Raw genomic sequence first — 25,545 nt, 5'->3', positions numbered from 1 at the left:
GTTTAAGCAGCACAAAGAAAGGCACGTGAGAGCAGGTTTAATTAGGAAGAGGACACAACCACCATATTTGTGGCAACTTGTAGTGTGACTGGAATGCCAAAGTGAGCTGTGTGTGTATGTATGTGTGTGTGTGTGTGTGTGTGTGTGTGTGTGTGTGTGTGTGTGTGTGTGTGTGTTGTGGTCCATGTGACCACTGAACCCAACGAAGCTTAAATATTGGCTTTACAGGTATCAAAACATCTGTCAACATCTGTCTGTGAGGATTATTAAAGTGACAGAGTCCATGTTTGCAGACATTTTTCAGGCGTATGGAGATCTGGGTGTGATCGTTTTGTTGTGTAAGAACCACACACTCACACACACCCACACACTCACACTCTCTTTCACACACACACACACACTGTCACACACACTGACACACACTGTCTCACACACAAATACACACACACACTCACACACACACACTCACCCGAAATCCTGGTCCATGGACTTGAAGAAGAATTTGTAGCTATTGACGGGCCGATTGCTGAGCACATTTTTGAAGTCTGCGAGCGTGACTTTGTCGGGAGAAACGGCGAGTTTGACTAAATAAGGAGTTTCCTCCTCATCGATGTGATAGATGATCTTAGTCTCCGCCATGAGCGCGCGCGCCTGCGACACTAATCATTGACAGGCTCGTGGCTGCGAAAAAACGAAAGAGAGAAACGACACGGCTATACGACGTGCTAATAATTCATTTCAGACAAAAAACAACAGGAACTGAACAGCTCGGCGGTATAAATCCGACATGTCTCGGTTACGGTATCACGTAGGAAAGCACACAAGCTCGCCGCTCGCGCGTTGGACGGACGCAGACATGCTCGAGCGCTGCGCGTCCGGCGTCACTGTGGCTCGCGATACGGCAGCGCGTGCAAACAGGAAGGGCCGCTGCTTCACAGCGCGGCCGCGTCCCAATCCGCACACCACCCTACTCAATACTACGTCAAAACGCAACGCCACCAAGGGTTACCATAGTTACCATAGGTGGCGTTTTTTTGACATACTATTTAGTAAGGTAGAGTGCGGTTTTGAACGCAGCCTTATTCCAGCGTAGGTGAGGTATAAATAAACAGAAGGAAAATGTTGCCCTCTAGTGGTAGAGATGAAGCATCACGTCTGGTTTTTTGTCTCGCAGAATTAAAACCACAATCAGGGGATTTTCCACAATAGTATTCCGGAAAAGTCTTTTTTTCCTGTCTGAACTCTGGAAGAAAAAAAATCCCCATAACCACACACTCTACATTTCGCAGTGAATTAAGGGATTATATTTATTTATTTATTTATTTATTTTGGAAAATATGCGCTTCTAAACTCTTGGACATTTGCAGAAAACATGTCTTACGTTATCCACATTTCCAGGTGAATAATGCAGACTGAACGCAAATAAATGCATTATTTTACACTTTATTTCTGAGAGTGTAAATATTAGTCTATTTGATTAGTCAATAATATCGTGCGCGCGCGTACGTGGGCGTGCGTGCGTGTGGAAAAAGAGCGAAAAGAGCGTGTATGTGATAAGTTTTATAATATGCTTCTTTTAAAGTGTATACACGTATAGGACTAATATGTAGTAATGTGTAGCATGGACGTTTATTAGGAACACCTCTACCCAACTAAACAAAGTAAGCAGATACACAACAAGGGAGATTCAGTTAAGTCACAAGTCAAGTCAAGAAGCTTTTATTGTCATTTCAACCATATAGCTGTTACAGTACACGGTGAAATGAGACAACGTTTCTCCAGGACCATGTGCTACGTAAAACAAAGACAGAGCTATAAGGATTTAGTAACTTAGTACAAGACAAACAAGACAGACAAGAGAGTGCAGGACAAGACAGTGCAGGACAAGACAAACAAGGCAGTGCACGACAAGACAAACAATACAATGCAGGACAAGACAAGCAAGACAGACAAGAGAGCGCCGGACAAGACAGTGCAGGACAAGACAAACAAGACAGACAAGAGAGTGCTGGACAAGACAAACAAGGCAGTGCAGGACAAGACAAACAAAACAGTGCGGGACAAGACAAACAAAACAGTGCAGGACAAGACAGACAAAACAGTGCAGGACAAGACAAACAAAACAGTGCAAGACAAGACAAACAAAACAGTGCAGGACAAGACAAACAAAACAGTGCAAGACAAGACAAACAAAACAGTGCAGGACAAGGCAAACAAGACAGACAAGAGAGTGCCGGACAAGACAGTGCAGGACAAGACAAACAAGGCAGTGCAGGACAAGACAAACAAGGCAGTGCAGGACAAGACAAACAAAACAGTGCAGGACAAGACAAACAAGACAGACAAGAGAGTGCCGGACAAGACAAACAAGGCAGTGCAGGACAAGACAAACAAAACAGTGCAGGACAAGACAAACAAGAGAGACAAAACAGTGCAGGACAAGACAAACAGGACAGTGCAGGACAAGACAGATAAGACAGTGCAGGACAAGACAAACAAGGCAGTGCAGGACAAGACAAACAATACAATGCAGGACAAGACAAACAAGACAGACAAGAGAGTGCCGGACAAGACAAACAAGGCAGTGCAGGACAAGACAAACAAAACAGTGCAGGACAAGACAAACAAGACAGACAAAACAGTGCAGGACAAGACAAACAAGACAGTGCAGGACAAGACAGATAAGACAGTGCAGGACAAGACAAACAATGCAGGACAAGACAGACAAGAGAGTGCCGGACAAGACAAACAAGGCAGTGCAGGACAAGACAAACAAAACAGTGCAGGACAAGACAGACAAGAGAGTGCCGGACAAGACAAACAAGGCAGTGCAGGACAAGACAAACAAAACAGTGCAGGACAAGACAAATAAGAGAGACAAAACAGTGCAGGACAAGACAAACAAGACAGTGCAGGACAAGACAGATAAGACAGTGCAGGACAAGACAAACAAGGCAGTGCAGGACAAGACAAACAATACAATGCAGGACAAGACAAACAAGACAGACAAGAGAGTGCCGGACAAGACAAACAAGGCAGTGCAGGACAAGACAAACAAAACAGTGCAGGACAAGACAAACAAGACAGACAAGAGAGTGCCGGACAAGACAAACAAGGCAGTGCAGGACAAGACAAACAAAACAGTGCAGGACAAGACAGACAAAACAGTGCAGGACAAGACAATCAAGACAGTGCAGGACAAGACAAACAAGGCAGTGCAGGACAAGACAAACAATACAATGCAGGACAAGACAAACAAAACAGTGCAGGACAAGACAAACAAGACAGACAAAACAGTGCAGGACAAGACAAACAAGGCAGTGCAGGACAAGACAAACAAGACAGTGCAGGACAAGACAGTGCAGGAAAAGACAAACAAGACAGAAAAAACAGTGCAAGACAACAGAAAACAAGACAGACAAGACAGTGCAGGAAACAGAAACAGCGCCAAACAGTGTAAATACTGTATGTTCAACAATATTGCGTGCAGTAATGCTAGAATGAACATTGTTATAGCGGCAGGTCCCTGAGGGATGTGGTGCAATAATCCCTTTGCATGAATACACATAAATAATTCATTATATCTTTGTAGGTTTTACTGGATTTCTATTACCTTCCATGTTAATTTATGGGTAAAACATTAAAGAAACAGAACCCATATGAAACAGCAGGATTTCATATCTGTTACTACGTTTAAACACCAGGGGGCAGCACTGACACACCACACAAAGCTGCACACATTCAGACTGATGTTCTCAGGAAATGACCTCAAATGCAATCACAGCACTCTGAATCAGAGAATATCTAATATTACTGCTCTGTGACTAGATCAAGAACTAAACTTTTAACCTTTATCTAAAATGATTTTTTTAGTTCACAATTATTAACCATTCAGGTATTTTTATAATGTGTGTAATAATATTCAATCTCTTTGTTTGGATAGTACTGTGTTTTTTTAATAAGTGACCACTGAAACAGGCTGGTAATTGATAATAATGGTGCTGTGTATGTGTGTATATGTGTGGGTAAGAGAGAGAGAGAGAGAGAGAGAGAGAGAGAGAGAGAGTTAAACCCAAGATTTAAATGGATTCTGATTATTACCCAGCCTCTCAACCATCCTGGTAAAATATGACAGTTGTTATTAGTTTTGTAGTTGTTATTATCATTGATTTGTGTTTTAATATCACAGCATAAAGGGTTTAAATGTGACCAGTTTTCTAGACTCACGCAGACTCTCCACTGGTGTCCCACAGGGCTCAGTACTTGGTCCTCTTCTTTTCTCCTTGTATACTCACTCTCTTGGTGAAGTTATTTCCTCACATGGGTTCTCTTACCACTGCTATGCTGATGATACACAACTTATCTTCGTCCTCTGCAAATGATCCAAAATGCAGCTGCATCTTTTGCATTTAAAAAAAAAAAAAAAAAAAAAAAACTCAACCTTTGACACTTTTTCATTGTAACTTTGAACAAATGTTTTAAACTCATGGTATCTTAAGTATGAAACCTAGTGAGCCAGCATTAATGATTCAATGTTAGAGATTTAAGCACTTACAGTATGTACGTCGCTCTGGATAAGGGCGTCTGCCAAATGCTGTAAATGTGAATGTAGAGTCATTAATTTTTGATTATTTTCCATCACACTTCCCAAAGTAAATACGGTGGTAATGTATAAGGTTAACAATGTCAACTTTTATTTATTTCTTTTTAAAAGGTATAGCACAGAACTTTGTTTAATAGACAAAGTAATTTGGGGGTTTAATCATGAATTACAATGTAATCCATAAAAACTGTATTTAGTTGGAGTGAATTGTATATGCTAAACTATTTTAATGGATATTTAGTGAGGATATTTCATTGTAATCAGCATGTCTTAGTTAAGCTCTCTGTCAACAGGTGCTTAAGAAAAATTCTGCACACTCAGCCATGTTTAACATGATTTTTCACAGGTTTCACAATATGATATGAACTAGCTCAGGGGCGGTTCTAGGATTTCATCCTTAGGGGGTTTTAGCCCTCAGTGAGAATTTAAAACAAGAAGAGTTTTATATTATATATTATATGACTACATAGTAAGCCAAAAGTTATGGTATTATTTAAAAAATGGCAAAAGTGGACAATAAAATTTTATGCATGATGTAATGATGCCAGTCTTGAATCAGATCAGTTCATGTATGTGTGCATTCTCTATGAACAGTGTGTCCTATGAATGCAGTCATTAATAAAAAAAAATATTCACGAGACAAAGACCAAATCAATAAATGTTATTTTTTATTTAGTATTAAATGGATTGTTTGCATTAATATTTTGTTTGTGCTATCAACTCTGGTAATAAGAATAGTGACATTTCACTGCTTTTGGTTGCCGTCTTTGCGGCTTTCCGCCGATTAACGTTATAAACACCTCCAGCTCTGACTGCGCGTGCACGCTGCGCGTGCCTGTGCTTCTCCGTTCAAATAAAGCAGACAGCTGATGACGCACTTTTGAAAGACTACAAACGCACGCGCGTAAAAGTAAAGTGAAAAAATTCGCTCTTGGTTCAAACTGATAACTAATTTTCTTTCCCATCAACGACATGTCCTGAATTTTAACGTAATTATTATTTTTTATTTTTGAAAGAAAAAATTATACTTGTAGTTTTTGGGTGGCTGAGATCACAGACAGGGGGGCTGGAGCCACTCTAAAAAAGGTTTAGAACCGCCCCTGAACTAGCTGAGACCAATCTGCAAGCAAAATATAGATTATTTCTGGTATTTTACATTACAGTGTAAATCATTTTGTAGTTACAACCTGGAACTGAAATGGACGTAATGAGCTAATTGCACAAAAACGTCCGCGTTGTTGTTAATATTGTTATTAATACTGCATTCATAATGGCAGTAGTTTAGTCAGGTTGTGCAAGAATAATGAGAAATGTCATTGACCTTTAGGAATCATTTTCCATAATCTTCGTTTTTAAATAATAAGTGCACGCTATTCAACTTCTAGTGCTAACTTTGCACCAGATAATTTGGGGGATTGAGAGTGAATGGGGTAAATGTTTACGTGGTGACATCATGTTTTTATTTGCAAACAAATTTCCTGGCTATAAAGATCCCCTATTTGAACATTATGGGTATTATGTGTAGATTCATGCCATAACGCCAATTAAGTCTATTACAATTTTCACAATTTTGACACTACAGAAATGTCGAAAGGGGTGAATACTTATGCAAGACACTGTATAAAAGGTGGATGAAAATAAAGCGACATTACCAATGTTCACAGCAAACATTTATTAAATTCGAAATGTTTTGTACAAAGCTCTTCATACCAGTAGAATCTGCTCAGCCTCTTTGCATCCAATGCTGTTTCATAAAAGCACTGCGTAATAAAGCTGTAAGGTCGCCTAAGATCTTCTGAGTCAGTGTGTTGTTTCTCACATGCCCAAAACTCAGTCATAAAGATCAGCGTCGTATGAGACGGTATTTGCAATCCTGGGTCATACTAAGGAAAAATAAATGTAAGAAATGCACACTAAATATACATAGCTTTCTCAAGTCTGTGTAATGCACACTTTTAGACCTAATTATAAACTAGAACTACTACTATTCTCTCGGTGCGTCTATCATGTGGCAGGATAACATGATTGCATAGTGCTGTGCGCTTAAACAATAAAAGTAGATAAAGAAATGGTTACCAATAGGTATGGAAATGGCACTAAAATACACAGAATATTTCGGTACATGTATGAAGGAGACATAAGAAGGTCATACCACTTACACAAGTACATACCACATCTTGTGGTTTGCAACCCTCTAACCACAAAAAGTTAGACTTCCTGAGTGGTTTTTTTTTAATCAGACTCGCTCAGACACATTTCATTTGGTTTCAGTAAAAGCATTCAATGCATTTATTCTAGTTCAGGTTAGCAGGGCGAAGCTGTTTACTGAAACTGGTATCAGAATCGATGTTCCTTATTGCTATCAGTTGCATTTGTTTACACTTGTTATAACAGATTAGAATTACAGCACACTACATTTACACCATAAAACAGCGGTGTACAATCTTATCCACAAAGGGCCGGTGTGGGTGCAGGGTTTCATTCCAACCAAGCAGAAGCCAGAAGCCTGATTCCACCTGTTTAATCAGTTTTTCTTGGCTTTTAGTAGACTCTGGTGTGGCTTCTGCTTGGTTGGAATGAAAACCTGCACCCACACCGGCCCTTTTCGGATAAGATTGGACACCGCTGCCATAAAACACAGACTACTGACCTTTCAATGGCAAAGTATGTTTACTTCAAGGAAAAAATGTTTTTGCACAAATCACCGTAATTCGTTACATTCGAAACAGACATAATACAAGCATGTAGGTGTTTGGACTTGGAGAGTCTCCTGTGAACTGTACAGTAAAGCTTCATTGTGTACTCCTGCAGTTTTTCTGAATCCTGTAGAGCATGCCCTGGACCAGCCAGCAGCCTATCTTCAGTTACTTACATGAATATTTCTCCATTTCTAATCAAGAAAGAGAAACAGAATGTAAAAGAAAGAAAGAGAAAGAAATTGCACTGTTAGTTATCTTGACCTTAAACTCTAATCACCTCTGTTGAGATCGATCTCTTTTGGGGCACAGTAGTTGTTCATCTCCACTCTTTCTTTCATTATGTTGTTCTTGTAGTCTGAAAAAATAAAAATAAAACAACAGTAGAAATTACTGTATGTAATCCAATTAAAAATTCTCTGTCTAACATTGATGTTAAATGTGTGGTCGATTTTATTTTTATAAATGTCAAACTTTTTTAAAAGAAATGTATTTATTTATTTATTTTACCAAGTCGGACTTCCTGATTGTAGGGTCTCAGTTCAGTAGCTTGCATTTCAATTTCCATCCTGTGATTCCTGTGATTTGCAGTGCATACACATTGATAAATACTGTAACATTTGTAATACACACACGTTTACTTTAATACGTTTGAACCGTAGTGCTGATGAATTTTCAGTTGTGTTTGGTAAGAATATGTTCATTATAAAAAAGTCTGTTTCAGTAATGGTGGCTATAAGGTTTATGTTGATTGGCTTGATTTGGAAGAAGTCTTCAGTGTCACAGCTTTGTAACACTGGAGTGTTAAAATTACAAAGCTGTAATTTTAAGTTTTCTGATACTAGAGTGACTTCATGAGGGAACGGAGGAGGCTTGTGGCTGTTATAACAAGTGAGAACAGGAATGTAATTTTTCTTTGAGAACATTTTACTGTATACATCTAGAAAAACTGTAGTGCTGGAAAACTTCTCACCGGTCAGCCCTCCTAATATCATACTCCAGTCCTGAAAAACAGAAGTAGTATTTAGACTCAGCCTTGTTTAAGACATGAGCCATTTTTATGTAGCAATAGATATTTGGTCCAGCAAAGTATAAATTATGACACTACCTTTCTTTTTGCAGTGTCTTGTGGTCATGATGATTCCTATGAGCATCAGCAGTAGCATTAGGAAGAAAGCCAGGATATAACCAGCCTGGTGTAAGAGGTGAGTCTGGCTCTCAGGCAGGATGACGTTAAACACATGTGAGGCTTCTACCTTGTTTATATCTGCAACGGAGAGCAATAATTCATGTAGAATAGTAACTCTAATTACTATCATTGTTTACAGGTCAGATGAGCTTCAGAAATCTAGAAATGATACAAGATTGTTGTGGGTTAGTTACTGTACATTGTACAGATAGACGCTGAATTATTCTGTCTCTTTAACAGCTACAGTGTGCAAGCAGTTTGTTTTTCCCCTTCACACTCGTGCCAGAAAGCAAAGAGCAGGGAGGAGTTGGGTTTCGTGTGAAAACGACTCTCGGGCAAAATGAGTTCCAGACCTGATCTCATGCAGCTGCAATGAAGAAAAAAACATACAGACGAGCAGAGAGAGAGAAGAAAAGAGGAGGAGGAGGAGGAGGGATGTGTTGTTTGTAGTCAGTCTGTAGGTCTGTAGGTCTGTGCTGCTTTTTCTTCTTGCCATTCACAATAAAGAAAAAGTTAGTCTCCGTCACTGATCTTTTTGCCACTCATTTGTACTATTTCATGCAAATAAATGTAAAAGACAAAAAGACATCTACAAAAAAGGGGTTCTCGAGTTACATGACCTGATTTTGACTTAAGTTCAGTCAGGATTTGATCACATTTGGCAACATTAAAAAAGACAGTAAACTTCGCCATAAATCGTTTGACTTGGACAAAAACACCACCCACTCGGGAAGCAGAGAGAGTGTTGACCACAGTGCTGTCCAATTCATTCATGAGAAAATGTGGATTTTCTATAACAGCATGAATCTGACAGTAGCAAATAATCTTTTCTATAGTAACAGCTAATCTAAGCCTAATATTAAACAGATGAGAAAAAGATGATGTTTTAATCAAAGAACTACTGTATATAAACATTCATTACATCACACAGTAGATTTTATGTACAGTATATAAGCTACATATACTACATTTTATATAAATAAACACACAGTACTGTACTATTACTGTACTTTGGTGGTGTTAAATACAATCTAACTTGTAAATGAGTTCAGACTTCACTTACAAGTTCTTTGTCTGTCTTTATTGGGACTTAAGTGTTAAAACTCGAAGCTAACTCGTTTGGCAGAACATCGACTCGTCCCGCCTCTGCAGCGATGTGCTTATAAAAGTGTTTAGTGCCATGTCATCAAGTCTCCATAAATACTAAGAGTAAGTTTAATGGTGAGTAACAATAAAGTCAGCATTTGGAAGCATGCATCACTGTCATTATGTGAAATTCTTTACTCATGAACCACATTATTAACGTAACCATATGTGTTATCTGAATTTTAGGGGCTTTCTTGTATTAAAAAGGAGCTTATGAAGGTATGCAACCCAAAAAAAAAAGAAATCCAAAACCTAGGCAGCACCAAGACCGAGAGAAGATGCTCACATTTCTCTACTCATAAAGGAATGCGAGAAAAATGCTTCACAGGCAACAGAGGTTGTTTCTCACAGAACCAACCAGCCATCTTTGATGATCTACGTATGATGGTACCGCTAGCCAGATGTTGTACAGATGTACAAACCTCTCTTTCCACACCGGGATACACATCCACCACAGCAAGTCTGTATGATACTGTCACAGACCACAAAGGCTAAACTCGCATTACTCACGCTGAAAGTAAAAGTTTATTGCTTAGTTCTGCAGAAAGAGTTCAGACATTTCTTAAGTGAGGAAAAATTTGTCTTTAACAAACTTCTTACATGAGCTTTCCATATTCCAGATTTGACAAAAAGCCAAAAACAAAAAAATGTCTTTCCCAGCTTTTGTCTTATTTTAGATATTTTTTTAAGAAGAAAATAATCTTTAGAAATTAAAAAATAAAAATTCCAAAAAATCTTTTCATGTCAGAAAAATGGCATTCCAGTTCTCATGCCACAGTCCGTCAATCACTAAAGCCAGACAGGACTGACAAATAAAACACAGGAAATCATTAGTCGAGGAAAAAGCCACAAGCACTCTGAAGCTCTGTAATGAGACACGGAGCATGCACAATATTTGCATGCAGCCTATTTTTTCTCTTTCAAAGAGGAGACAAGAAGTTATTGTTCATTCACTGTACAGACTACAGATTCAAATGAATTCTCCATTCTTGGTTTGGTCGTAATGATGCAACTTTGCAAATGGTTTACATGGTCACATTTTCATTAGCAGTGTACTGTTCTTTCAATATAATCTCACTTTGTGTCTCACTATAAATCTCACATTTCTTTCTCCCAAACGACCAAATGTTTGTGGACACCTGACCATCACACCCTATGTTTGTTGTTGTAACAATACACCGATGGATTTGTGCTTGTTCAGCCACAGGAACATTAGTGAGGTCAGGATGTCAGACAGACAGACAGACAGACAGACAGAGCCAAACTTGCCAAAACATGTCTTGGACCTAAATTTGTGCACAGGAACCTTGTGATACCGGAACACGTTTGGACCTGTTAGTTCCAGTAGAAGAAAATTGTAATGCTACAAAAGTAATGACATCTTATACAATTGTGTTATATTTGCGCCAGCATTTTGCAGAAGGCTTACATATGGGAGTAATGGTCAAGTGTGCATGTAATCTCTATCTGTCAGATTTAAAAAATAAGGTGCAACCTCTGTGCTAATGAAGGCCTCCGTACCTGTCAGTCCTAAAAATGTGGTGTACTTCATATAGCAGTTCTATTCATAAAAATTTAATTCTGTTTCACAAGGGTATTAAAAAACATCACTACTTTTTGTCATGCTTACTTTAAAATGTATTTTTCTCACATTTACTGTATTGTTTTGGTATTGTCATATACACACACTTAACATATAAAAAAGTTCAACAATAAATGATAAATTACCAGGGTTTTTATGTGTGTCTTCTGGGGTTTGTGTGGTTTTAGTTTTAGCAGGTTGAGTAGTCAGAGCATCAGTAGGAACAGCTGCAGGAAACACAGGAGGCCCCACAATCACCCGGAAGATGCGTCTCTCGTTCAGGCCACAGTAGTGATGGTGCAGGTGGCATGAGTATAGGCCTTTATCAGAGGGCTGGATGTCATCAATTGTGAGGGAGAAATCACCTATGAGGAAGGCGTCATCTGAGATGTGCATCTTGCTGAGGTACAGTGGCCCATACTCCCGTTTCTCTCCAGAGGCGTACAGATCGAGAAGCCGGTCTGCCTGGTCACGCCTCACTCCTGGACGCTGAAAGTCCCAGTGCACAACCTGCTGCTGGTCCTCTTGGAGCCCTCCCCTCCAAAGAGGTCGTCGGTTTATACAGGGCAAGACCACGCTGCTGCCCTCCAACACCACAAAGACAGGCTTCTCCCCATCCCATACACGCCTCTCCTTACGCGCTGCCATTTAAAACAAAGAGTTCATGTAACATATTACATTTTTACTGAGCAGATAATAGGAATGAGGATTTTTATATAAAGTATGTTCTTATCCAAAAAGAGTTGATCATAATAAATGTGAATGCAAATACCAGAAATTCTTAATAAAAATGCTAAAATATTTGAACTACCATAGTGATAAAAGGATGGTGTAAAAATTGTGATGGAAACAAACTTGGACATCTACAGTTTTTTGTTCCAGTCTCTCTGAAATGGTTTGTCTTTGTCTGCTTATTTGTCTACAGATTTCTGTTGATGTAAATACACAACAATTCACACTTTTCTTTTCATGAGCTTCCTGGAATTCAATTCATGTCTGCCCAGAATTGCAAATGTAGATTTGATAGCTTATACATTTATAACACTGTAATGAGTTAGACTTCAGTATTTAACGTTAGAACTTACGTGACTTAGTGACATTTAACTTGATTTGAATGGATTGGTCGATCTTGCAGTAATGGTGATGCAGGTTGCAAGTATAGGTGCCTTTATCGTTCATATCAACATCTGCACAAAATCAAAAAAATCAAAATTGCAACCAATTAGTGACGACAAAAAGAACTGTAACATGTCAACCACTTTAGAGATTCAGGAGGATCCTACTATGGATGATAAGAGAGAAGTTGCCGTCACTAAAGGCTTCTTTGGACACGGTGACCCGGCCCTTGTTGTAGGCGTTATAGACGCGCTCTGTCCCTCCTGAGAACATGTCGAGAACACGCTCAACTGTGTATTCAGGGCGGTTGCGGTTCAGGTCCCAGTGCACCACACGTTGCCGGTCCCGAAGATGATCCTGCCTCCACACAATTTGATGGTTATGGCATGGTAGAACGAGCCTTGACCCCGCAGAAACTGTGATGTTTCTCGCCTCCACCACAAAATCCTGCGTGCTGCCTTGGGCCCACACTATAACACAAAAAAAATTCTTTAATTTGTCATGTTCATTGTGGTACTAGGATTTAGTTTGTTATAGAAGCTAACATTCACCATCCACTTTTAAAGGAAGCAATCAGCCAATTATGTGGCAGCAGTACAATGCATAAAATCATGCAGATACATCTCAAGTGCTAGATATACTGTAAGCTTCCACTCCTAGTAGCCAGGAACAAAGAATCTGAGGGTATCTGAGTGCACAGACTCGTCCCAACTGGATAGATGAAGGCTGGAAAAAGCAGGTGTTGTTTTTTTTTTTTTTTATCTCATCTAAAAAGTCCAGTTCTGGTGAGTCTGTGCCTCAGATAGCCATGTTCTTGGATGACAGGAATGGGAATAGCTTTGAAGTTTTGTGCACGCTGAGATGCTTTTCTGATCACTCCGGTTGGAATGAATGATTATCTGGTAACAACAACCATGCCATGATCAAAGCCACAGAGATTACACTTTCTGGTGTTTGATGTGAACATTAACAGAAATATTTGACCTGTATCTGCATAATTTTAAGCATTGTGCTCCTGCCACATGATTGGCTATGTAGATTAGATACCTACATCAATGTGCAGGTGTTCAGTTGTTTCTATTTAAGAGGTCTGTACGTGTATATGTACATCCTGATGATGTAGGCTGTGGAATTTCTTACCATGTGGTGTGAGAAAAGCAGTAGCCACTGAAATGCAAGAAAAATATATATACATTAGTTTTGCTGAAAAGGTTACTAAACACATATGAAATACTAAACACATATGAAAATAGTATCACATCCGTTCTCCGGTTCTCGAGGCCTTTTATGCTTTTACAAGTGTGTATTTGAAGCTAGACAGCGTATTTTATTCCAACCACATAGTTTAAGCGCTATTGCATCTGCTGTTTGCTGAACGGCTCACACACTGTGTAGCACAGAGGAGCTATTCATCTTCAGTTTATGAAGCAGATCCTCAATGCTGTCAAAAGTCAAGTGGATCTGCTTATGTAGAAGCGCTGACACGGCACTTCAGGTCAATCAATTTAATAAGGATCTAAATGATATGATGATGATGATGATTATTATTATTATTATTATTATTATTATTAGAAAGATGTGTGTATTAGACCTATATAGAAAAGCCCACCAATAAGACCAAACAGACTGAGGAATGTTCTGAAAGATGAAAACCAAACGCATGTAATCCCAGAGTTTATACAGTAAGTCCAGGTGGTTTAGGAATCACAATAAGCTACAATCCAGATCACACAGCTGAGAGATATTATTCTTTATTTCATGTCTATTTTCAACCTTAAAGAAACACTGTGAGAATTTCCATGCTCAACTGATTCACTCTTCACTATGAAAACAATGTTGATGCCATGCAAAGTTCTTGGGTCTTAGTTTATGTGGTGTTTATGTCATTTGCATTAGTTTTTATAAATTGTTAATTCAAATAAAACATTAAGTAATCACCACACTTCTGATTAAAACTTCATTTCGGCTGTCTGGAATCTGTATAGACTGATGAACAGAAGAACACTAGCAAGTTCTCCAAGATGCCTGAAACAATTTACAGCCAATATTCTCATAAAACTCCACGACGGTGCAATCCAGAGAACTGTTGAGGTTAAGGGAAAAAAACAATCACAGCAATGTTTTTTTTGATCATGAAAAACATGTTAAGGCAGGACACTACCATTAGAAACAGCCACTTTGTTCATGCCATTTGGTCATTTTTTTCTAGATCTATCAAACTTAGTTTCAAAGGTTCTGTCTGCTGGTTTCTACATTATCTTGAATTTCTTAAGCATCTTTGATGAAGGCTGAAAGCTCTGCCAACTTGGCCCATTCACCTCATGACACATCCCTGAAATCTTTGCTTGCTCATGTATGTGTCATTATAATACAAAACAACATTAACAGATCGGAAACCACACATGCTAAACCGCATCGTATCTTTAAAAACGTCTTTCTTTTTCTGTAGTCAGAACAACAAATGTTTCATCCGCTCTAGTAAATACTATACAGGCATTTCCAAAATGTTGTATTTTTGTTTCTAAAAATGACCAAAACACTTTTCATATCATAGCCTGTTGTGTACTCTTAAGAAAGACTTTTCCCTCTCTTAAGAGCTTCTTCACAGAAAATAAAAAATATTGTTTCTAGCATCATCCAATGTCTAAATTTTTGGTATGAAATTGATTGTATGTATACTAGATTAGATTATTAGATTAAGCCTCACTAAAATAAATAAATGTCTCTACATTCCTATACAAATATTTTATGATTATCATTCTCATATGTAATAATACCCTTGAATTTCTTGCCCATTGCTTCATAAGGCTTTTACACAATGCTCTGCCAGAGACACTGTATCACACCTAAAGACACATCAGCACAAAAAGAGAGAAACTACTGAGGCTAGAATTAAAAGAAGAAAAACCCAAGCTAGAGTGCCAAAATGACTGGAAGAATGAACGCACATTTCCAGTAAAAGCAGGAATCTTTGTCACCACCGAGCCTGAGGCTTGGACTCAGCTGGAAGACACAGTGAGGCCACTGAAGAAAGGTAATATACACCAGCAGACCCTGTAATTTTCTCTGTGAATGTGCCACCCTGAAACCTTGCTTTGCAAAGAAGCAACGGTTGGCAAATAATGACTTAACAATGTGTCTGAAAATTGCCACATGGAAGCGTAGAATTAACTGTGATGAGTCAGAAAAAACTGGAATTAACATGGTACTTTTCCCAATTTGCTGTTAAACTAAGCTTAGTCAAACATCTTAACAGACTTTTTTTTTTTTTTTAGGTATGCTGCCCCTAAAAAGGTATAATATGGGCAATTTTAATGGGATGAGCCACACTACAAAGGAGGTATCTATATAACCATAGCTTTAAAAGCATCACATATTTCACCTATTAATTTCTACATTTCTCATAATTAATACCTGGAAATATTTTATACCTTTAAAAATCTGATTAGCCAAAGATAGCTAATTATCTACTGGACTTGAGAAATCAAGACACCACATTTCTAATTATTTTTACTTGTACTGATGGTTAGAAAAGCAAACTTGGTGTAAATAATGTGTTCAAACAATACATATATTCTTTATGTTAAAAAAAAAAAATAAAATTTAATCTGAAATTTCACACTGGATGAATAAAGTATCTATCTATCTATCTATCTATCTATCTATCTATCTGTCTGTCTGTCTGATAATTAGGCAATTAAAGCACACTTCTCTGGGACACAGCAAATACTGTATTTGCACACAATTTTGAATTTTGTAAAAATCTCTTCAAAAATGGTGAAATTGCTAAATGTTTGTATTTGTTGTTGCAGACTGAGAAGAATTGATGATAACAAAGTTGACTATTTGCCTCAAGCTAATTTCGTTTTCTAAATTAAAAAAAAAATGAAATTACATTTAAAAAAACAAAACTCTTAAAATCATTTTAAGTCTAATTTAAACTTTCCTTGATACAGAAGTTTCATTGTCCAAAAAAAAACAGAAAAAGATTGTTTGAGGTTGGAGTCAGTGGCTGTGTGTGTAGACAAACCGTTATTTGTTTCTCTAACATTTCCGAGTGTCTTAACACAAAGTCAACATCCTTTCAAAAGGAGAAGGCCCAGGCTGAGTCAGACTCTGCTTCTGCTCCTTACAATAAAACTCTCAGCAGCAGCAAACATGCTGACACTGCACTTTTCCTTAAGACCGATAAACCAAAACCTTCAGTCCGGCCCCCAAAACAGGCCTGACATACTGCAGACTGTTCACTAATGCTGATAAATATAAGATGTTGAGGCACGTCGGCTCAGCAGCGCGCAGGTTTTAATCACAGGCCTGAGCTGTAACTAGAACTGTTCATCACACATAAACCCACCAGACCTATACTTTCATCCCAAGGGTGAAGAATAGAAGTGCTTAGACAAATAACAACTTATTGAGAAGGCAAAAAATATTTGACCCTTTATATAAATATATATACACAAATTTTCTTTTTACTTAAAACTGCATTTTGATTCTGTCTTCATATCAAAGATTGTCCATAAGCAAAAAAAAGTCTAAACAATATAACCAAAACATTTTCTATTATAATAATAAATCTTCAAATGTCCAAAATGTTGAAGACAAATTTTTAGAATTGTTTTCTAAGCATAAAAAATTTATAGTTTCAGGTTTTAGAAAGAGGTTTAAAAAAATCAAACTTCCTAAAAAACAGTTTTTACAAATAAAAACAGTTTAGACAAGCTTGCAGTTTAGTTACATTAAATTACATTACAGCTCTCAAATGATTTGGAAATGATCTTAGATTTTCCAAAAATATATGAAACAAAGGATTAATCTGACACTATTCACTCTCTATGGGCTCTATGAAAGGGTTAATCACAACAACAAAAAACATTTTGTCATTATGTAAATACAATATAAACCATTAAAGGATCTCAGGATCCTGCTAAAAGTAAACTAAATGCTATTAATGCTGATATATATAATTTAAAAAAAAAAACATGTCCTGTTAATATCCAGGGAGGAAAAAAAAACAGAAGGAAAACAACAGCTGGGAAAACATCAAGTTCATGCAAGAAAGGATTCTGTTTGTGAAAAGTAAAAGAATATATATTTATATACTTACAGAAAAACATCCCAAACATTTCACACAAACCCCACGACAAATCCCTCATTATGTACAACAGGTGATGCAGACCAGACTTTCAAACTCTGAGCATCACCTGAAGTTTAACTACAACAAAAATCCTGACGCTTTAGTGTCTGGACCTCCACAAACTCCACCCATTGGTCAAAACCGCGTCCCGTTCCAAACTCTGCCTCACTGTCTCCATTACTGCACTATATAGTGTACAATATACCAGTTTCTTCTCCCTACCTAGTGCACTATATCTCCATATTAGACGCCATTTGAGATCAGCTTCTGACTATGAAACCCTAAACTTTCCCTACCCCCATTTTTGTTATTTTTTTAAGTCAGTTCACCTCAAGTTGTTTGTCCTCAAGACTCCCAATTTAACATCCTGTCTTTGAGAATGTCTAGTAAATATAATATAAATCAAAGATATTAAAACATATTATAAACATACATGTTGGAACTCCCTAAAATGAAGAATGGTGCAACCAAGAATGGAGCTCTGGTACTCTCTAGTGGAGGTTTAAATAGAAAAACATCATGTAGAAGAAAAAACAAAAACAAACTTAAAGGAATGAAGCACATTCTTAATGTGGTAAAAGGTGTTTATTACAGTTACAATATTATTTATGTGAAGGCAAGTAAGTCACAGGTTTATTTTATTTTACACAGTAAATTTTCATTAAGCAAACAATCAGCGGCGCTTTACTTGATGAGTGACGTAGATTTTAGGTGTGGTCCATCCTTCAGGGGCTTTTTTCAGTCCCGCTCGCCTCCAGATTCTCATTAGATCCTTCTCAAATCTAGACTGAACGTGACAAACAGCAAACAGTCAGTGAGGTCCTGATGATTTATGGCATTTGGTATGCTGATAAAGACGGTCAATCATTTGATTTAGAAAATAAATACAAACAAAACAACACAATTAGACATTTTGGCAATCAATTATAAATATATAGAAATGTTTTCTCTAAATATTTCAGCATTTGGTAAAACATTTTAAGAGAACCTGGAGTATGTATCTATTTGTTAACAGCATTATTTAATTTAAAACAATTATGCACCATGGAAAAACTTAAATATACAAATCAGAGCATTTATCAGCAGAAATGTTCACATCACATATCAGCATCAAACTTTAGGCAGAAAAGTTCTGGATACTATCACTGTGGTGAAGACTGCATATGACACTAAACATGAAGGATACTGCCAAATGCACACAGCACACACACCCATATACACATACACACAATCACTCACACACACACACACACACCCATACACCCCACACCCACTCACTGCCTCGTGCTCACACACCTACACACTCATACAGATATAAGCATGAAAGATACACTTATTCACTCACACTCTCAATCACACACTCTCACACAGACAGACAGACACTCACACACACTCACAGAGAGACACTCTCACACACTCACAGAGAGACACACTCACACAGACACTCTCACACACTCACACAGACACTCTCACACACACACACACAGACACTCACACACACACACACACACACACACAGACAGACACTCTCACACACACACACACTCACACACACACAGACACTCACACACACACACAGACACTCACACACACACACAGACACTCACACACACACACACACACACAGACACTCTCTCACACACACACAGACACTCTCTCACACACACACAGACACTCTCTCACACACACAGACACTCTCTCACACACACAGACACTCTCTCACACACACACAGACACTCTCACACACACACACACACAGACACTCTCACACACACACACACAGACACTCTCTCACACACACACACACACACAGACACTCACACACACAGACACTCACACACACACACACACACACACACACACACACAGACACTCACACACAGACACTCTCACACAGACACAGACACTCTCACACACAGACACAGACACTCTCACACACAGACACTCTCACACACAGACACTCACACACACACAGACACTCACACACACAGACACTCTCACACACACAGACACTCTCACACACACAGACACTCTCACACACACACACACACTCACACACACACAGACACTCTCACACACACAGACACTCACACACACACACACTCACACACACACACACAGACACTCTCACACAGACACAGACTCTCTCACACACAGACACTGACACTCTCACACACAGACACTCTCACACACAGACACTCACACACACAGACACTCACACACACAGACACTCTCACACACACAGACACTCTCACACACACAGACACTCTCACACACACACTCACACACACACAGACACTCTCACACACACAGACACTCTCACACACACACAGACACTCTCTCTCACACACAGACACTCTCTCTCACACACAGACACTCTCTCTCACACACAGACACTCTCTCTCACACACAGACACTCTCTCTCACACACAGACACTCTCTCTCACACACAGACACTCTCTCTCACACACAGACACTCTCTCTCACACACAGACACTCTCTCACACACACAGACACTCTCTCACACACAGACACTCTCTCACACACACAGACACTCTCTCACACACACAGACACTCTCTCACACACACAGACACTCTCTCACACACACACTCTCACACACACACTCTCACACACACACTCTCACACACACACTCTCACACACACACTCTCACACACACACTCTCACACACACACTCTCACACACACACTCTCACACACACACTCTCACACACACACTCTCACACACACACTCTCACACACACACTCTCACACACACACTCTCACACACACACTCTCACACACACACTCTCACACACACACTCTCACACACACACTCTCACACACACTCTCACACACACACTCTCACACACACACTCTCACACACACACTCTCACACACACACTCTCACACACACACTCTCACACACACACTCTCACACACACACTCTCACACACACACTCTCACACACACACACACACACACACACAGACACTCTCACACACACACACAGACACTCTCACACACACTCACACACACACAGACACTCTCACACACACAGACACTCTCACACACACAGACACTCTCACACACACAGACACTCTCACACACACAGACACTCTCACACACACAGACACTCTCTCTCACACACTCTCTCTCACACACTCTCACACACACACTCTCACACACACTCTCACACACACTCTCACACACACACTCTCACACACACACTCTCACACACACACTCTCACACACACACTCTCACACACACACTCTCACACACACACTCACACACACACACTCACACACACACTCTCACACACACACTCTCACACACACACTCTCACACACACACTCTCACACACACACTCTCACACACACACTCTCACACACACACTCTCACACACACACTCTCACACACACACTCTCACACACACACTCTCACACACACACTCTCACACACACACTCTCACACACACACACAGACACACAGTCACTCTCACACACACTCTCACAAGGACACTCTTACACACACACTCACAAAGACACTCTTACACACACACTCACAAAGACACTCTTACACACACAGACACTCTTACACACACAAAGACACTCTTACACACACAAAGACACTCTTACACACACAAAGACACTCTTACACACACAAAGACACTCTTACACACACAAAGACACTCTCACACACACAAAGACACTCTCACACACACAAAGACACTCTCACACACACACAGTCACTCTCATACACACACACACACAGTCACTCTCACACACACACACACACACAGACACTCTTACACACACAGACAGCTACAACTTCTACACAGACAGCTACAACAGGAAATTAAATATTTCATGAAATATCTCTTGAATTTTTTGTGTGCACCTATCAACACTTTTCGACCATTCAGATTAAATTCCCATTCAGAACTGTTGAATTAAATAAATGAAACAGTTCTGATATTTACAATTATTTTTTTTTACTTTACAGAAATAAAAGCAATCTAACAGATTATTGTGTACAAACACATTTGGTTACATTTTAGCTCCATTTACTTCAAATAACTGATGCTTTTGTGCCCTCTACTGCCTCAATAACGTACTGCAGCAGTCCACCTAATGCAGTACCAACTTCTGTACAGACTGCTGTATAATTACAAGTACATGGATTAGCACTGTAAAAATATAATCATATATATAATAATATAATCTGTATATAGCATACAAGTCTACCTTAAATAATAATTAATTGAAGCATGATTACATGTTTACATCTTTTGCACCGCAAAGAAAAACGTAGGTAAATTAACCAAAACAATTATGCTCATAGCCATGCTTAATTATATTGTTAGTCTAGGCATTTTTTTTTAAAACAGTTCATGAATTTTGTCAAGATCAAAGTTCATTTTGCAAACACATTATCGGCATACTGTATATTTCATAAGAATTACTCACCTGCTTCCTTTTCTGTCTGCGCTCCTTGATCCGCCTCCTCAGGAACTTGGTACGTTTCAGCAGCTTCTTGTATTTATGCCTGTTCATCTTCCGTCGCCGGATCTCCAACACGTTTTTACAGCTCAGCGGTGTGGCGGTCTCGCCATCCTCCAATACAGGCACAGCCGAAGGAGGCAACACCACAGCCTCCTCTATCAGATCACCTCCATCCAAAGGGACAGGAGCCTCAAGAAGTGGAGGCAGCGAATAACGCAGAGAAAGCCAGCTCTCTAAGGGCGTAACAGAGAGTTTCCGTGGAATGAGGAAGTCCTCTAACTCTGGCTCGAGCACTGTCCATTGTTTCGGGGGCTCCCTGTTGTCAGTGGCTGATGTGGCGTACCTTTGTGTATGATTTGTAATAAAGCCAGTAGAACGACAGTGTTGTATTGCATTGTTTACAGACTTGCACTGGTACTGATGTGAACCTGCCAGTGAAAGGGGTTACAAAGGCATGTAAATATGTTTTGAGTAAGGAATAAATTAATAAAAAACAGCCACCATACATACCAGAGACCCTGAAGAACACATTCAGCCGTGGGATCAACCTTGTGACAATCATGACTAGGTCCTATTACTGGTGCACTCTCATCTGTATCATATCAGAATCAGAATCAAAATCAGGTTTATTGGCCAAGTGTGTTGACACACACAAGGAATTTGGTTCCAGCTGTTGGTGACTCTAAAAAAAAACAGTACAGACATAAATAACACTATACATGTAGCTTGGACTATACATGACAAAAACAGACCAGACAAGACAAAAACAGACCAGACAAACACACAAACAGACCAGACAAGACAAGACAAAACAAAAACAGACCATACAAGACAAAATGGACAAGACAAGACAAAAGAGACTATACAAGACAAAAGAGACAAGACAAAAGAGACAAAACAGACCATACAAGACAAAAACAGACCATACATGACAAAAACAGACTATGCATGACAAAAACAGACTATACAAGACAAAACAGACAAGACAAAAGACTATACAAGACAAAAGACACAAGACAAGACAAAACAGACTATACAAGACAAAACAGACAAGACAAAAGACAAGACAAGACAAAACAGACTATACAAGACAAAACAGACAAGACAAAAGACTATACAAGACAAAAGACAAGACAGAACAGACTATACAAGACAAAACAGACAAGACAAAAAAACTATACAAGACAAAAGACAAAACAGACTGTACCAGACAAGACATATAAGTTCTCCCTTAAATGTGAATTAATAAAATGCACCAATTATACATCAGCACAAGACATATACCAAGTGATTCCATTGTAGATCTCATTATAACTTTGATTTAATGGGCTGAACGTTATAACACGTTATAACACGAGTTTCACGCTTGTTTATAGACAGCTAGTTTAGGTTCTTAGAAGAATAACAAGGTTTAGGAGCCAAATATTTTATTTTATAAAATGTTTTTATTTATTCCATACTGAAACTGAACCCTGCAGAATATTAATAACTTTGATTATTTTGCAATTAAGGACTTACTTAAAAGGAGAACCGAATACACCACTTCAATGTGACTCGGAACACTTCCGGTGCGCTCGCTAGATTCTTCCCCGGGGTTTGAGTTCCTCCTGCCATTGGTTCCGGGAAGAGAAAAATTCTAATCACTCGTCTTTACTCAATTTTTTTTATTTTGCCGATTCAATAAATATGATTCTGAACAATTTTAAAAGAATTTGCCTGATTTGACAGATATGTGCATCTAAGCATAATTAGCAGCACAAAGTTTAGTCATGTAAAAAATAACCATGTAATTAAACAGATAGCATAATCACACAATTTGCTAAACATAATTAATGATTTATTAAGATAAAGCATTAGATGTACATATTTCTGGAATCTGTACGTGTCTATAATAACATCTCATTTTTTTTTATTAATCTTTATTTTATTTAATTAATTAATAATTGAATTATATTCATTTACCAAGTATTTGGTTATCTAGAACAGATACTGCCTAAACATATCCTTGTTATTTTCATCCACATCAATCTTCTTCTTCTTTCGGCTTTTCCCTTCACAGCGAATCATCTCTCTCCACCTATCGATACCGAAGATAGGGATAGGTGGAGCCTGTGCCTATCTCAGGCATCATTGAGCATCAAGGCAGGATACACCCTGGACGGAGTGCCAACCCATCGCAGCCACTAGCTTCATATCCTCATTAATTACATCCATATACCTCCTCTTTGGCCTTCCTCTTTGCCTCCTGCCTGGCAGCTCCATGTCAAACATTCTCCTATCAATATACTCACTCTCCCTCCTCTGAACATGTCCAAACCATCTTAATCTGGCCTCCCTAACTTTGTCCCCCAAATCTCCAACATGGGCTGTCCCTCTGAGGTACTCGTTCCTAATCCTGTCCAATCTTGTCACTCCCAAAGAGAACCTCAGCATCTTCAGCTCGGCTACCTCTAGCTCAGACTCCTGTCTCTTCTTCAGTGACACTGTCTCTGAACCATACACCATGGCCGGTCTCACCACTGTCCTGTACACCTTCCCCTTGATTCTCGCTGATATTTTTCTATCACACAGAACTCCTGACACCTTTCTCCACCCATTCCAACCTGCCTGCACTCACTTCTTTACCTCTTTCCCACTCTATCCATTACTCTGGACTGTTGACCCCAAGTAGCGTTTTATTTATGACGGTACCGTCTCTTTATACAATTCCATTCTTTCTTTAGTATTAGTAATTATCCAAAATGTACTATATTAATATGTGTTGTCAAGTCAAGAAGATTTTATTGTCATTTGAAACATATATAGCTGACACATTACATAGTGAAATGAGACAACGTTTCTACAGGACCCTGGTGATACATAGAACATAGACAGAGCTACATAGAACAACACAGATAATGTAAGTTGTTCTAGCCACATAAAGTGCATCTGTGCAACCTAGTGCAAATGGTGCGAGACAAAAGACAAACAATACAAAACACTACAAGACAATACACAAAACAGCACCAGCTGGTGTACATACGGGTATATTGTACAGTACACTGTGCAAAAATTTAGGAATCTGAACAAGAGGGTTCTATTTAAACATATCTACACTTTTGTAATAGCAGCAGTTTGATGAGATAGTGAAATGTGGTGTGCAAAATAGCAATTGACTGAATGTGCAAGAGCGCATGTGCAAAGACAGCAAAAACAATGATGTGTATTATCTAGAAGAAGAAAAAAAGGGTAAAGCACCATTTCACTTTTTTCAATTCAATATTTAAATAGTTAACACAGCTTCATTCCTTTCTTTATATTATGCACTGCATCGTGTACAGACAGCTTTCAGTGAAGCTTGTGATTGGTTACTTACAATTCTATTGCTCTTTTTCACAAAATACACTTCAACTGCAATGTTATTCTCTAAAAACTATGTTGTAATTCAATTCCAGCAACTTTTAAAGAAATTAACCATTATTTAAAAATTCCGTCCAAAGTCTGCTTTGCCAGTCCAGTCATGTCATTTTCATTGAAATAAGGATAGATTACACAAATAAACAAATAATAATACAAATGGCTAACTAGTTGCT

The 25,545-nt window shown here is 38.8% G+C and overlaps 3 protein-coding genes across 4 annotated transcripts in view; all 3 read right to left on the bottom strand.

Moving 5' to 3' along the window:
- The window catches only part of dvl1a (dishevelled segment polarity protein 1a), a 37,838-nt gene extending 36,800 nt beyond the window's left edge, over positions 1 to 1,038 (bottom strand). The window contains exon 1 of the mRNA XM_060893396.1: positions 470 to 1,038. Within this exon, the coding sequence (XP_060749379.1) occupies positions 470 to 639 (170 nt within the window). The 5' untranslated portion in view covers positions 640 to 1,038. The remainder of the gene's footprint in view (positions 1 to 469) is intronic.
- Positions 1,039 to 6,260: 5,222 nt separating this feature from the next.
- mxra8b (matrix-remodelling associated 8b) lies at positions 6,261 to 17,604 on the bottom strand. Its single transcript, XM_060893804.1, has 10 exons — positions 17,440 to 17,604; positions 13,473 to 13,499; positions 12,500 to 12,802; positions 12,302 to 12,403; positions 11,363 to 11,857; positions 8,408 to 8,566; positions 8,273 to 8,303; positions 7,810 to 7,877; positions 7,580 to 7,657; positions 6,261 to 7,493 (listed from the first exon to the last, which is right to left on the bottom strand). The coding sequence occupies exons 1-10, from the start codon at positions 17,486 to 17,488 to the stop codon at positions 7,468 to 7,470; spliced, it is 1,338 nt and encodes a 445-aa protein (XP_060749787.1). The 5' UTR covers positions 17,489 to 17,604; the 3' UTR covers positions 6,261 to 7,467.
- A 428-nt stretch (positions 17,605 to 18,032) lies between these two features.
- Positions 18,033 to 23,588, bottom strand: aurkaip1 (aurora kinase A interacting protein 1). Of its 2 annotated transcripts, none has more exons than XM_060893805.1 (4): positions 23,492 to 23,588; positions 22,484 to 22,655; positions 21,938 to 22,401; positions 18,033 to 18,256 (listed from the first exon to the last, which is right to left on the bottom strand). In XM_060893805.1, exons 2-4 carry the CDS (start codon positions 22,533 to 22,535, stop codon positions 18,143 to 18,145), a joined length of 630 nt encoding a protein of 209 aa, XP_060749788.1. In that variant the 5' UTR covers positions 22,536 to 22,655; positions 23,492 to 23,588; the 3' UTR covers positions 18,033 to 18,142. The 2 variants fall into 2 exon arrangements, with proteins under 2 accessions (XP_060749788.1, XP_060749789.1); XM_060893806.1 differs by having other exon boundaries at positions 22,484 to 22,565; positions 23,492 to 23,572.
- Positions 23,589 to 25,545: the final 1,957 nt, after the last annotated feature.

The sequence above is a fragment of the Tachysurus vachellii genome, chromosome 19, assembly GCF_030014155.1.
Source record: "Tachysurus vachellii isolate PV-2020 chromosome 19, HZAU_Pvac_v1, whole genome shotgun sequence".
In the NCBI taxonomy this organism is placed as follows: Eukaryota; Metazoa; Chordata; class Actinopteri; order Siluriformes; family Bagridae; genus Tachysurus; species Tachysurus vachellii.
This window is presented reverse-complemented; position numbering and strand designations above follow the sequence as displayed.